The 15,615-nt window shown below is 40.3% G+C and overlaps 1 protein-coding gene across 3 annotated transcripts in view; it reads right to left on the bottom strand.

The window, feature by feature from the left end:
• LOC105687818 overlaps positions 1-13,113 on the bottom strand; it is a 234,995-nt gene extending 221,882 nt beyond the window's left edge. For 2 of the 3 annotated variants that reach the window (XM_012403717.3, XM_048651488.1), the window contains exons 1-3: positions 12,906-13,113; positions 10,645-12,218; positions 853-999 (exon numbers count right to left, since the gene is read on the bottom strand). In XM_012403717.3, coding sequence (XP_012259140.1) covers positions 853-943 — 91 coding nt within the window. In that variant the 5' untranslated portion in view covers positions 944-999; positions 10,645-12,218; positions 12,906-13,113. The remainder of the gene's footprint in view (positions 1-852; positions 1,000-10,644; positions 12,219-12,905) is intronic. The other variant, XM_048651487.1, reaches the window with a different exon arrangement.
• Positions 13,114-15,615: the final 2,502 nt, after the last annotated feature.

Here is a 15,615-nt window from a genome sequence, read left to right as displayed (position 1 = left end):
TCTCTCCATTGTCCCCGGATCGGATTGGAATCGACGATTCGTATCGATGATATAAAATAACGATACATTTTCCGCGATAACCGCATTACCAATTTAAAAATTGGTATTTCCTACGGGGTGGTCGAATCGGAAACGTCGATTTTCATTAATTAAACATCGAGAGGACTGAAACAGCGGGTAGTCCGCGATATCTAATCGTTTTAATCAGATTAAATGAAGCCGTCATAAAACCTCGCTCGGTCAATTAGCATACCCGCAGCTGACGGTGGCATTTGCGGTCAGCAGGTGGCTGACGTTATGTACACTGCGGGCAAAACACAAGCCACTCAATTTTGAAACGTGAATAAAAGCTCAACGCGCGTCACCGAATTCGACTGCACTTTTTTTTTTCGTTACACAAAAAACTAGAGATACGATAAACTTACTTTTACTCCGGGGGCCGCAAAAAAAAAAAACCCGACAACAATTGTCGAAAAATATACGATTCGGATACAGTTTCGTAAAAACATTTTCATTTTCATTATGGGTTCTGTTCGGCGCGGTGACTCGACAAATGGAAATCTCAAGTGCGTCGTCGACGGATGAAAAAATTTGTCAATTTTCGAAAACGAAACGTACATTTTATTCGTTCTTTCGAATTCGTTCGCGCGTTCAACTTTTATTCACCTTTCAAAGTCAGCCGAATCGTTTTTTTTTTTTTTTTTTTTTTTTTTTTTTTAATTATTTTTGCTCGTTTCTTACCGCAATCGCAATGTTGGAAGATGTCGATAAAATCGAAGAAGTAGACGAAACTTATTGTTGTAGAGGGCAAATAATGGGGGGAAATTTGTCATGAGAAAAATAAAAACTCACCGTTACTGATGACCGCGAATACAACGACGACGCCCACCAGCCACATCGTAGATCGTGTTTTCGATGTATTCATCATTTTATCGATGAACATTTTTCAATTATTCGTATCACATAATATCACTCACTTCTACCGTTGTTGAGTTAATCCTGAAACAGAGAAAAACGAAACATAAAATCAATCATCTCTTCTTGTCCAAAAAGACCTGAGTAACCGATTGAAATCAGGAAAAAATTAAAATTTCCCCTCAGCTCTGTGTCTATCAAAAATTAAAAAATCGACCGATCGATTAATAGAAATTCAGAGAATTTAAAGAATTTTTTCTTTTCTAAAATCTAAGTAGGTGAGATCCTATTGGAACATGATTTCGTTAAGCTTTCCGGGTACGAAAATGCTCTGTCCCTCGCTATCTTACCCCTTCGTTCTTCGAGTTAGGCATCGGGCGAGGTGTGTAGCTACAGATATATATATATGTATAAATATAGAATGTAATCCAAAGTTCGTGTAGGTTGGTGCGGTCCGGAACTACATGAGAGCTTTGTTGTGGTCGGTGGCGTTTTCAACTTCCGGTTGACGATTAATTAACGTGTCAACTATACCGCGCGTACATAAATATACGTATGGAAATATCACCCGGGATTTATATACGTACGTACAAACTTACGCAGGGACGCGAGTGCGCGTTCCACAGGTTAAAACAAAAGGAAATTTATATAACTCCGCTCGAAAGTTTTTAGACATGACGCCGGAATGGCGGTTGGAGGGAAAGACGAACGAGACAACCTCGACGAGAAAAGAGAGAAGGGAAAAGGGAGAATTGGGGAAAGGAAAGAGAAGAGGACGGGGGGGGGGGGACGAGGGGGACGAGAGAGAGAGAGAGAGGGGGGGGGGGGACGAGAGATCTAGGGATTTGACGCCTGTGCCGTACAGAGTTAATTAAATTTTCCAAAGGATTACACACACTCACACACCGTGCGACGCACGGTATACATGTATAAAGATATATCTCATGCGCTGATTGGCATTCCCTGGTTTCTCCCTCTGCATTCCGCGAGTTCCTATGGGAATGAATATCTCGAGTGATTGTAACATTCGCCGAGCTTATATTGTATCATATAAAGCGTTACCGTACTACTTCTGGTCTTGCTAAACCTACACCGCACTGTTTGATTCATTTTTTTCTCTTCTTTTCTCCTCTTCTATACGTCTTCGAACGACTAGTATATACATATCCGTAATGTGTACGCGCACACGCCCCCTTTACAACGGCTTCAAATCTCCAGACGAATTAGCTACCCTCGTCGACCTTGAATAGCCATAAGGATGATTGCCACCGGGATACGCGAGCAACCGTACGATGTGTCCGTGAATTTGAAAAATAAAAATTACTCAAAATTTGAGGAGGGAAGGGGGAAAAAATTGTGCAATAATATTCGTGATTTCGTTCCGGACGTGGTTTCCACTGATCTTTAAAAAATATATTTTTTTATGATCAACGACTGCCGGATTGAACGTACAGTCAAATTCGGTAATCCTCTCTGTTCATTTTTATTATCTCTTTTCCAAATTTCATCGAATCATTCTCTTTTTTTTCCCGTTTCTCGTCCTTCACTTACAAAATACGAATCTACCTCGCGCTAACCTTTTGGGTGATAAAAATCTAGAGCCCCTGAAAAGCAACGAAGACAAATTCTTTTTTTCTCCCTCTACTCTCCCCCCGTTTTGTCTGGATTATTGTTAAAGTTTCTCTTTTTTATATATACATATATATCTTCATCCTATTCGCAACGAGTCTCCAGATTCTTGCGAGCTTCTCATACGTCACGTCAGAGATGAACCCACTACTACTCTTGTGACTTGGTTCCGTTCGACGTACGGCCCATTTCTATAGACGTACCTATCAAGTATGTGGATATTACGTACGTTTTTTATGTAAAACTGTGCACGTATGCAGATGTAAAACGCACGTGTAGACGCTGCGGTACCGCGGCTACAGACGAAGAGAAGTTGGTCCTAGGAAATATCCGCCCCCATTCTTCGTACGACGTACGCATATATGTGGACATATATTTTTTCACCCATTTCTCTCTCTCTTTCTCTACCTCATTTTTTTCGTTCTCTCCCCCCACCACTCTACCACCTTCCCTCTTCTCCCGCTCCGCGCACTTGCTATACGTATACGGCTGTACCCATGACACGCCATTTATTCAAATCACATGTGATGTTCCGTGTCAAAACGCGCGCCCTTGCAGAAAGGAAGCTATCTCGCCATCTGCCACGACCAACTCTAACCCTCTTTCATCCCCCCGTCCCGTCCCGCCCTGCCCTGCCCCGCCGACGACCCGCGACCCCCACGAATTTAACTTTATTCAGAAGCAAAATTGAGCTCTCACGCGAAAGCTACTCTTCCCCCCTCCCCACCCCCATCTCGAAGCTCTCAGATTTTGAATTTTTGTTTTTCATTTCGTTTTGAATTTTTTTCTTTTTTTTTGGTTGATCCTCCGTTCATTTGGTCGATTTTTTTCATTTAGCTTTCTTTCATTCGTCCCGAAACATCTTACGTGGGATGTGAAGAAAATCGAGAGAAAAGAAAAGAGTAGAATAGAATATGGAGAAATTTATTTAATTTTATCTTCCTCCATTCGTTTCCTATGTTCGTTTTGGTCCTGCTTCTTATCAGTTCCCTCTTTCTGTCTCGCTCACCATTTTCTATTTTTACTCTCATCCCGCACCGATGTGAAAGAAGAACAAAGAATTGAAATCCGTCGGTGGCTCGGTGTATCGGAGATGGCTTGTTGGGAGAAAAGATAAAAAAAAACGAAAGAGACGGAAAAAATATTTCACAGTTATCCGTGCAGTATACCTACGTGCATAGTAGGTCGACGTAACTCACTCGATTTTACCTACCCCTGGCATAAGTCATGCTGTTAGACTCTAGGTGAAATTCAGGTAAACGGAAACGCGGAGAAAAGATACAGGAATTTCATATTTCCAAAGACGATTGTCTGACAACTGTAATAATTATAGGGTGTGATTTTTTCCATTTCCGAAAAGTGAAATTATTTCATTCGCGCACAGGTAACCCAACTCCGTCTTATCGATGATTTTTGTCAATTCGTGCGCTGTCACGAACTGACGTAGATTTCAATCTATTTGATTTTTTTTTTTTTCTTCATTTCCTGGCGGGGTGATCATCAGCCCTCCTCCGCATACGGTCTTGACGTACGTTTTATTACATATTCCTCCTACGTATATCCATTCTCCATTATAACGCAAAGAGAATTTCATATATAGGCTTTTTTCGTCGTCGCGATTTTTTTTCTAAAAAATTCTTCGTCGAGATAAAATTTCTTGCGGATAGGTAATTCTCTGTCGAGAATTCTCGAGCGGTCGCCAAACTATTGCGTATAAATTAACGCACGAGTTAGTAAATTTTTTCACACCACTTTGGCAAAGAATTGAAATCGAATCAAGTTAATAAATGAAAGTTTTCATTCCAACCAGATTATTAGGACACGTGTACAATTCACGTCGTGTTCGATGTGAGTAGTTGTGAGGGTAGAAAAGTGAAAAGAAATACATAGTATAAGAAATTTGTACGTGTATATTGCATAGATTAGGGGTGTAGTTATTCGTGGGTTTTACGTAATCGAAAATGATTGTAGTCACGTAAGTCTTGGACAATATGGATATATTAACCATTTTTCTAATGCACGTATAGAAGACTGAATTACGAGGTACGCGAGCTTTTGTATCGTAATATATATAGTTTAATTTAGTTTACTTTACTCTACTTTACTCGCGTCAATCACGAAACATCACAATTTCTTTCCTTCGCGTTTCCACCCCTTACGAGAAACAAGAAAAAAAAAAAAAAAAGAAAAGAAAAGTAACTCAACCTCACCCAACTCCGTTACATAGATTACAAATATTTGCATGGTCTACGGCAACGCGAATGGTCATTGCCAACTTTTATGCAAAACATTGTTTAGGGCATTACGCGTAGCTACAAAGTGAAACTACCGGTTATAAGACATAGATCTATAGTTTTTTGTATGGGTCATTTCCACGGAACCTGACGTCTTTGAAAAATCCAACGATCTTCGAGCTCCAGAATTGAGACGAGATTGTTGAAAACGGAAGAAGAAAAAAAAACCCGAAAACGTTCCATGAAAAAAATTGTTCATGGTGGATAAAATTTTTTTCACTGAATTGGGAAAGATTTAGGAAATTTTGAAAAAATTTCCTATGTATCGTAACAATATCATTCGGCAATCTTTAACTTCGTTGTGCGCCCGTAGGCGTATTCGTGACTCAGAGGGGTTACGTGTCTCGGTAAATAATTGTAGGATAATAAAAGTTGACTTGCGACGAGAAATAGCTATGAGTAGCAGGGTTGTATGTTATGGAAAACGAGGGATGGTGCGCCTGCACTGTACGGTATATTTATAAGGGTGGGCATTTAAATACTCCTTTTTTCATTTTCTTCATAGAACAGAAGTAGGCGTAGACGTTCACCTTTTTACATGAATTATTGTTCGTATTATTATTCTGTTTTCTATATATTCGTCATTATCAAGTAGAAACGTGGGTAGCACAGCTAGTCGACGTCGTCGTCGTCGTCGTCTAGACGTCTTTCACGTGTACGACCGAGGCATGATAACCGATCCAAGGTCCCGTTTCACTTTTTATATGTTTGTTTCCTTTGATTGATATTTTTTCCCCTTTCTCTTTCTGCCGGCGAAACAAAGAAAGGATGTGATTCCGAATTTTTTGTAACGAACCCCTCCTTGAAATTATTTAACTGGGGGTAATTAACATCCGCGTGATAATTTACGAGTGATAAATTATTCCCTCAACATTTACGCACGTGGATCGCAGGGGTGTAAATTGAAAAAACTACCGTACGAGATTTCGGTTTGTTGAGTTTGTCAAATTGATTTGTGACCGTTCGAATACGTGAAAATAAAAAAAAAAAAAAGAGAAAAAGCGATTTCGCTTCAATTAGGGTGGAAGGGATCGATGTCCTTGTGAAAAATCGTGTGAATTTGAGTGAAAATAATCAAAATAAACCTCAGGGTGACGCCACAATTTTTACCTCAAATTTCCGATGTTCGATCTTTCCCAAAAAAAAGAAATCGTCGGTTTTTTACTATGAGTAAACTTCCGCAACGTGACTGCAAAATATTTTTCAAGGTTATCTGAGAATCTGGAAAATAGCCACGGTGATAAAAAGTATTCGAGTAACGAGACTCAGGCTTGAAGTTAATTTCATCATTGAATACACCGCTCCGTAGAAAATAAAATGGCAAGCGATGTATTACGTAGGGAGTGCAGGTGCCTACCTACAATTTCGGTGGCGGTTCGTTAATGGCAACTTTGCCCTACGAGAAGCATATATACACATGTGTGTCTGTATGGATATAGTGTGTATTTATATATATTCGTTCGCCGGGGTAAACATCGAGGGTTTTTTAGGCGTGAAATGGATATCGACGACCACCGAGAGATATAAATACGAAACGCACCCCCCCGAAACCCGAGCTTTATGTACCTTCGTCTAACAACCCCGCTAGACGACGGGTAAGGCGTTCGTCGGGAGAGGAGAGGGGGGAAGAGAAAAAAGTGTGTGAAAAAAAAAATTAAAACTAGAAGAAAGGCGATGCGGAGTGAAACGAAACCGATAATCCGTTGCCCACCCCCCTCCGTACATACGTGAAATACCGTGAAAATATATTTTCTCAATGTGCAGCGTTACGAGGGGCATTTCGAAACGAGCTTTCTCGTAAATTTGTTCGAGTTATAATCCAAGGTCACCTGTACTCCGAAGCGCGAAAACAATGTGAGAATGAAATTGAAAATTGTTCAAATACATTCTTGAAAACGGTAAAAAAAAAATCAAACGAATCGGCGGATCGAAATCAATTTCTAATCCATCTAAAAGGATCAGGGGGGAAAAGAGCTTCTCATCGTGATTCCATGTACGGCGCATTTCGATCGAGCTGAAGCTGGACCATGAATTATTTGAGAACAGATTGTTTTAAAACAATTAAAACGTAAGGATAATCCTTAATGAGATTTCTGCGAAAGCGAAAAGCAGGTGGATACCTTTTTTTCGAATTCGAGGAGCTTACGCAATTCGACCTTGGCTCACTGTACGAGTTCAAAGAGGTTTTTGAATCATGGAAAATTCAAGTGACTCGGTGTTTTTAAAAATCTAATAGATAATAATGAGCTTTATAAAGTCATTCGTAGATAATGAGCTTTCGGAATTCAGAGAGTTCGAATTTATTTCGGGAACGGGGTGCGAAGGAGACCGGGTTAAACTTTCGATAAGTGAAATACAGGGTAAAAAACACAATTCAAATTATTTCTACCATCCAAACCGCCGGCTGAACTATTACGATTCACCGAGTACAAGCAAAGTTTCCAAGAAATCGAGCTTTCGTTTCAACTCAACGTTAAAGAAACCATTGTGACACGACTGTGGATGGTGAAATAGGGGTCGAGCTTTAAAATTGGGGGTTTCAAATTGAACCGAATTGTTCGATAATTCGATTGTGAAGCTTTCATTCAAAAGTATAATACATAAATGTCCTGAGAGCTTAAAAAGGATCAGAGTATAAACAGATCAGACACTGCCATCTTATTCCCAAAGTATATACGTGTATGTATGCCCGTCGATGTTAAAGCTTTTGTTTGAAATACCAGCTTTCATAATCGCCAAATGTCAAGTAACCGGAAGTGACGCACAATTCTAAATGCTCGTGCTTGAACCTTATACTTTACCCCAGAGGCGTTGAAGACTTTGAAAATAAATACTTCTAACGATGTGAAACAATTCATTGTACATTGTACACCGACGTGCGGGATTGATAATTATGTTTTTCGAGTTAAAAAAAAAAATTATCTTCACGTGTCATTTGGTAGGACTTTTTGAAGTATGCGATGTTTGTGGTTAGCCGCGATTCAATTTTCGTGTACAAACAGCTTTATAGGTAAAGCCTGAATTAGTTTCCAACGAAAATTTGGACAAAGTAAAAAAATACCAGAAACTTGTTCCACCGCCACAGGTTTTCCAGCTTTCGAATAAAAGTTCCGAGCCATTTACGGTAATTTGATTTCGAGTTCTATCTCGAAAGTTTCATTCCGGTTCAAACGTGATCGTTAAAATTTTGGAAGTTTCGCTTTTCAGGAGACAATAAAAACAAATTAATAATAAAAAAAAAAAATGGGTATTACATATTTCTCTCTCTCTTGTTACCAAGGAGCTTTACCAGGAGGAGGTGTACCGCATTCGTCGTGTTTCGATCGGCCTGATTTTTGAATAAATTACGTAGTTCTCAAGTTTCCAACTCTTTTTTCGTCTCTTTTCATACCCGCGGCAAATAGGATGACGAAGGAAATTGTATTCCATTGAACGGAAAGCAGGATTTGTTATAAGGTGTCTAGTACAAGCTCCAACGAGCCAAGAATTTCAATACCTCAAAACCTGAAAGTAATGAAAAGAAAAAAAAAATGAAAAAACTACACTAAATTTAGCCACCGAGATAAACTGTACAGGCAATTTTCATTCGCAAGTTTCCTTTATTCGGTTTTTACCCAATTTGGATGTCGAGTTATCAAAACCCCCGGTATCAATTTGGACACCCTGTGGCACTAACCCTATGCGCCCCTAATCTAATCCAACCTAATTTAGGCCAACCTGACCCGAGGCACAAATTCGCACACATTTCACACGACCTAAGAAGCAATGAAGGGATATCGTCACATCGATCCACCGAATGTTATACGCAGCCATATTTTATTCGATAACCGTTCAACTTTGCCGAATGAATTTCAAACGCGAATATGTTAAATCTCCTATCGATTGTCATAATAATTTTATCCGCATGGTTTTACATCGAATGATAACCTCGTAAAGTTGAACGTGTTCCGAAGTGAATTAAAGTAGCTGTGACTACTTATGCGCAACTACGCGGTTTAACGAATCACTGGAAATAGAAGAACTTGTAATTTCAAACTACATTTTGACGTAGCGACATATCTACGGAATAATTGAACGAGGTCAATAATTAATAGAACTATCGTGACGAGATCCTTTAGTTCCTGGAATCGACGTTTCAATTTATACTGCCGGTGACACCAATGCAAATTCGAGCACAATGTGAAAGATTGGGGGAAAAAAAAAAAAAAAAAAAGAGAGAATTTTTCATCACGCGCGTGTCAATCGCAGCGGGAGCAGATACCGCAAGAATCGAGATAATGTTTGACAAATCAAAATATTTGTTCAATCGCCCTCAGATAAAAAATATTTCAATGAATTTCGGATACGACATATTCTGCGAACATGAAACCGAAACAAAGTGAAAATAACAAAATAATACCAAAAGGTCTCGGATTTCATAGAATTTTTGAACAACTGGTTGGAGTCGACTCCTACCTTTTTTACTATTCTTCAATAAATTTCAAATAAAACTGGAAAATTGATAACTTCATTGCCAATTAAAAACGTGGATAACGATAACTTCATAACATGGGTTTTTTTTTTTCCCTCCTTTCTTCTTTCTCACGATATCAATTTCTCTCCCCTTTTTATAGATTCGGAAGGATATCAGCCTTCCGAAATTTATCTCTTACCCATAGAACAGAATTCTTCGTCTGATCTTACACGTGTGTGTTTTATGCCTGCACGTTTCGATACCGGGGGAGGGGATGAAAGCTTCGTACAAAGTGTGTAGGATTTGGCACATACACACAGCGGGTATATACGTGTACTGTATGTATATCGTTCGTACCGTTACATCTCGTTTCCGCAGCCTACGTGGAAATTAAATTTTCCGTATACACGGAACTCATCTCGCTACTTGGGAAAAGCTTGCCGGTTCGAATCAATAAAGTTCTAAGCAAAATCCTGCACCCGGTTGAAATCACTCCAAAAATCGTATGCTATCCTATACCAATAACCCTTGTACGTACGTATATCTACATCACCACCCCCCAACGTAGGACGCAAAGAATATATACGAAGAGAGAAAAACTTCCATTTATCGTGTTTTTTTTTTATTTTCTTTCTGTAGCCTTTTTTCAAATTACCAATTGCATTTTTTCGTTATTTGCGTCACAGATGTAGAGTGTTTTTCACGATAACTAGTCACGTGAAAATAGAATGAAATAGAGAAAAGCATCAGAATCCGACATTTTGAACAATTTTTACAGCCACTTATAGCTGGACGCACGTACACGTATCGACGTACGTACCTAAAATAACAACAACCCCGTGGAAATGATGACGTCGATAAAATTTTATAAGCCATTATGCACCCCCGGAAATGCATTAACAATGCATCCGCCAATTCCCACGGTTTTAATCAAATTCACCGGAGTCCCTCGCTCCCCCTCGGAAAACATCGAAATACCGGTAGGTTTCTAATAATACCAACGTAATGACCGTAATACATTAACGATAATAATAACGACGGTAAGAATGACAACGTTGGCAACAACTTCGAAAATCAATCGTGGCAAATGCTTCGTGAATATTAGATCAACCGTCGAATGTACGAGCTGAAACTGTAGCTGTAAATTATCACGCATTTACGCCACTACAAATAAAGAACGCGGGGGGATGAAATTTCGTTCTCGTTCACTCGATTATCTGGAAACGAGGTAAAGATATACGTCGGTTCTCGATCAATGACACACAACTGGTAGAAAAAAGATGAATTGAAAAGTGGAGTAGTGTCATTACGAGGACAATAAGCACGTTGCAACTTGTATACAACAATGGTTACCTTTTTGTCAGTCCAACATCGGTGGAAAATAGTTCTGGTTGTATAAAAGTGTTTGTAGTAAGTAATCACCCTGGGAACGTTTGATATCACGCGATGTCACTATTCATCACTTTTGCACCGACCAGGCGGAGTGCGAGTCGAAAAGATGCGGCACAAAATGTTGTACGTTCTATATGTGTGTCACGAAATTCTTCGCGAGCTCGCGTTGTTTTTCGATTTCTTTTTTTCGCCGGTCTTATTCGTTTCAAAAACTTGCGCGAGCGGGTCAACGTTGAACCGGACTATCGAAAGTCAATGGCGGGAAGTATCCCAATAATTCAACCGCTGGCGTCGCAACTGCGACGAAAAATCGGGACGATATTGTTTCCAAAAAACGAAGTCACTCTCCTCACGCGGCACCGAGGACTCCCATTGAAAATGTGCGCAAATTTTGGATCACCCAAAATCGCATCCCTCACTGAGACCAGGCGGCGATCGTTACATCATTCACACGCACTGTATTTAGACTTTGTTTAAATCCCGAAACGGACGGCGTTCCTACCACCGTTGCGGTCCAGGCGACAGTCGTGATGATTCACTTTTAAAATTTTTGACTTTTATAATCCTTGTGCACTGGCGTTAGAAATTTCGACGCTGACGCCGAAGGCTGGCGTGAAATCGGTAGAAGACCGCGGAGAACTGGACGATCGGCCCTACTCCGACCGGCTCCGCACTACGAATAACTTATCAGCGGTCTCGAACGAAAACAGAAACACGCGTAACGTAATCATCGCAATGTCACTCGTTCGCATCGAACTACGACGCTAAATTCTTCCGTTCACGATACCACGCGTACATGATTGTATTTTTCTTTCTTCTCTCTTGTGTACTTTCGACGTTATACAGGTAGAACCGATGGATCGGAAAGGATTTTGAGGATGTGAATCGACTTCTATTCCTCCGCTCGCCGCAAACTAATTATCGATATTCACCGTTGATAATTAATTAGAGATCGCTATCGAATGGGATGGGGTATAATTTGTCTGCGACAATCCCAATTTAATGGGAATTCGAGTTATACCGGAATTACCATCGCCGGTTGAGTCGGAGCGATTGGTAATATTTGTCATTGAAGTAAGATCTCATGTTGATCTCTGATTCGCGTAATGTAATTAAAATTCGTTCAATTATTATCGACGATATCGGCGCCGATCGATTTTCACCACAAGAGACACGCTGCGATCTGATTTATTCAAATCGAACTCGTTGACAAATTTTTTTCACAGATTCGAAAATTTTAATGTCTCGCACGATTCGAGTCATCGAAGTTTCGCTTGAAAAGAAAAGTATTTCTTTTTCCCACCAGCTGCGGATGACGAATATCTGGCGAAGTGTAAGAGAATAGTGAAAGGAAGAAGATTTATTTGAAATCGAATAAATTCCTCTTGAAATTCGCACCACTGTGTTATCTCGGGTCCTCTCGAAATTCTCGAAATCTTTTCATCAATCGTCAATACTCGGATGTACCATCGTCTTCACTTTGTACGGCACGTTGACATTATTATCTCCAGCATACCGTTATTCGACATCGTTATCTGTAGTGTGTGAAATAAGTCGATTAAAATTTTGATGCTTTTTTTTCTCCATCTACCACCTAAGGCCTTCGAATTTTATCGAAACTTGTGTCGAAAATAACTGAAATAACCGGACGAATTCTGTCCACCTGATTGTAACGTCGTTTCGAGTTGCGACGTGATAAAAAATGAATGCCATGAAAAAGTCAGAAAGATTGCAGATTAAAGATACAACCGAATTTCATGTGATCATGGATTATGGTGTTTTCGAGAGGAGAGAAAAAAAAAATTCCAATTTTCACGACATGATCTGAGTAATCTGAGCAGAAGGGAATACAGCGAATAAAACTAACTTGTACACGTGTGACGAAACTATGATTTTTCAATTCTCTACTTTATTTGAATGTTCGCTTCGGGCTTTATTTATAAAAATTTCACGCTCATTTTGTAACGCGTACTTTTCCCAACAAATGAGAGAGAAAAAAAATGAATCAACAAATAAACCCAAAAAACTGTACAACTTTTTCTCCCATATTTGTTTTTTTGCCAACAAACTTCACCCCCAAGCTTACTTGCGTTTCTACAACGATAAATTGTTACGAAAATTATTTTATCTCTACATAAAAATCATCGACGAATATTATCTCTGAATCGATATCGTGCGGAGCGGTTTATTGCTGTGAAAAATAAAACGAAAATTTTTATTACATGATAAAACACACGCCAATATGTATTCGAATATATTCCAGAATATACGTGTGTGTGTGTGTGATATTTATGCCGTTATTATCGCAACGTTAGAATGAAAAAATTTTTTGTGTTTCAATTTTTTTTTTTTTTTTTTAATCTGATTCTCAATAGTGACAATAAGGGTCGCGCAACGTGCTTCAGAGGGTGGAAGCTGTAGCCACGACGCGAGGCGGTTACGGACTGGAGGTACCTCATTCAGCGGTAGCGGCACCCGTGGAAAACCAGAGAACTTTCCGCCACCCACCCGACTACCCTCCGTCTGCGCAACCCTCCGAATTCACCCGTCCCTCGATTCCTCTTATCATCCATCCCTCGCCCCTCGAACCGCATCTGTATTTCCTTCTTTCCGTGTCTCAAACTTAAGCATCCCATCTACGCGGTACGTGGTGTACCGCCGAGTGCAAGCGAATAGATCCGTCGATCGTTGCATCGAATGATATCCGCAAGTTTCCGAATTCGCGTAGACCGCGATTGAGAGAAAACGAAAGGTTTTCGTCCGTCGGAGATTTGGGAATTCGACGACCTGGCGAAGGGGTAGGTTCGTCGATTGGTCGGTTTCCGTAACATCGGAGAATATATTTAAGCGGAACCCAAAATTTGATCACTGCTTAAAGGGCTTTAATTACGTTTCAAAACTATTACAACTTCGTTCGGTAGATTCTCCAGGTATAGTTAAAGCTTAGTTTGCGGTGAACTAACGTTGTTTGTCATTCCCAGGGTCGAAGCTTCGCGCGAGCTTCGCAAGCTCCGCCGTTGAGGATATCGCTACACCTTCGCTATCCCTGTCGACTCACCTATACACAACTGTGGCCGGGCGCTTGTTTCGGAACCACGCAGATGGTTCACTTCCCCGAGAAACTCGGGACACACGAGCGAAACGAGAGAGAATTTTGGCAGTCAGGATATGATGAACCTGGTTTTCCAGAGCGCCCACCCCCCCCCCAATCCCGGAAACCCTTTTCCCTTCGAATCTGAAAAGGTCCGAAGCTGTAACTGCGGTGTCTTTGGGAAATAAACTTCTGAGCCAAAGACAAATAACCAAGAATTACATTCGGCGAATTGCTTCGGGGCGATCATCTGAACCATTAATTCTAACGCTTTGTTCCCGATCCTATCTCGCGACCTAAACCTGCCACAGGGAGCCCTGATTGTGTCGGGCGCATGTCTCACGCTTGAATCGTAGAGGGGCACCGATTAGAATCCAAAAAATTCGGAGACTCGGACCGAAGTCGGATATTTTTTTTCAATTATTCGATCCGATAGGATACAGAGTTTAAATTGTCTATCGGGTTAACGGCGTTTAAACTAAACGATATAAGAAACGTGGAGTAAAAACCTTGAAAACAAAAAAGTAAACTTAAGAAAAACAAAACGGAAGAAAACCAAAAAGTAGTAAGAATAAAAGAGTGAAAGAAAAGAGAGAAAAAAAAAAAGAATGAAAAAAAGGGAAGAAAGAAACCAGTAAACTTCGGCACTTGATCGGAGATAAGTATCTCCTGAAAGAGAGAAACTCGATAAAGTTTCGCTGGTTCCCCGGAGTTCGCAAGCTCGCCGCTCAGGCCACGTGCACATGACCCTGCAAGACCTCGTGACGCAACTTACAACTCAGATTCTGAGAGAACGCAAGCCCGGAATTCTGATTTGGATTCTCCGTCGAGACTCCGTTCACCGTTGTTCTTTATTTTTTATTTTTTTCTCTTTCTCCCTACTCGATTTCGTCCACATGTTCGTGGACAAAAGAAAAAATATCACGGAATGTTGAAAAAATCTGAAAGAGCAAATTAAAATCGTAGCTCACGATTTTCGTGGCTACGATCTCAAAAAAAAAAAAGAAAAGGTTCTCAAACTTTATGAAGCGATTGGCATGTCGATCTCTCGCGAGCTATTTTCGGCAGAAAATGAAGCTGGAACGTTTTAAAAACGATTTTACGGTTAATTTGCCTCGAGATTTCCGTTAAATTCGAACAAAAGCTTTGATCCTTATAGACGGTATTCCCATAGAATTTCCCTTTATCGGTGTCCACTATACACGAACTCGTTTATAGGGAAAAAGAAATTTATCACTCCGTACGGCTCTAAAGAATGCGACGCCTCAGAGGAACGGAGGTCGGTCACGTTTGAAGGTGGCTGATAAAGACGTTATCCCTTATTCCTCGATACTCCGTTCGTCGGGTACGCCCGGCTCCCTCGAATACCTCCCCATAGCCGGTCGATGATGCTGCGCCGTTTCATCCCGCAGGGATAAAAAACAAAAAATAAAAATAAATAAACCGAGAATAAAATGAGGGGGGAGGCTCCGATACCCTCCGCCACAATTAGTCCACCGCACCAACAACCGGGATCTCGATGTCGGAGGAAAAATCTTTGAAAAAGTGACGTAAATCCCACGAGAAAAATATCAAACGACAAACATATTCGTGATAAATTAAATTAGGTTTTTTTTTTTTTTTTTATTGTTTATCGTAACGCAATTAACCGACTTACAATTAGTGGGATTAACTCGTATATGTATATATACGTGTATAACTCGCGACGCGGGAGAGAAGCGAGCTTGAAAATTTCTATTCCGATGAACCTGAAAGTGATTTTAAAGGGGCTGTTCATTTCGCAATTGTGGTTCTCTCTCTTATCTCGTGTACTCGACGAAATTCAATTAATTTTTGAATTC

Source organism: Athalia rosae, chromosome 2, assembly GCF_917208135.1.
Source record: "Athalia rosae chromosome 2, iyAthRosa1.1, whole genome shotgun sequence".
Taxonomy (NCBI): domain Eukaryota; kingdom Metazoa; phylum Arthropoda; class Insecta; order Hymenoptera; family Athaliidae; genus Athalia; species Athalia rosae.
Note: the sequence above shows the minus strand (reverse complement) of the source record. Positions and strands in the feature narration are given on the sequence as shown.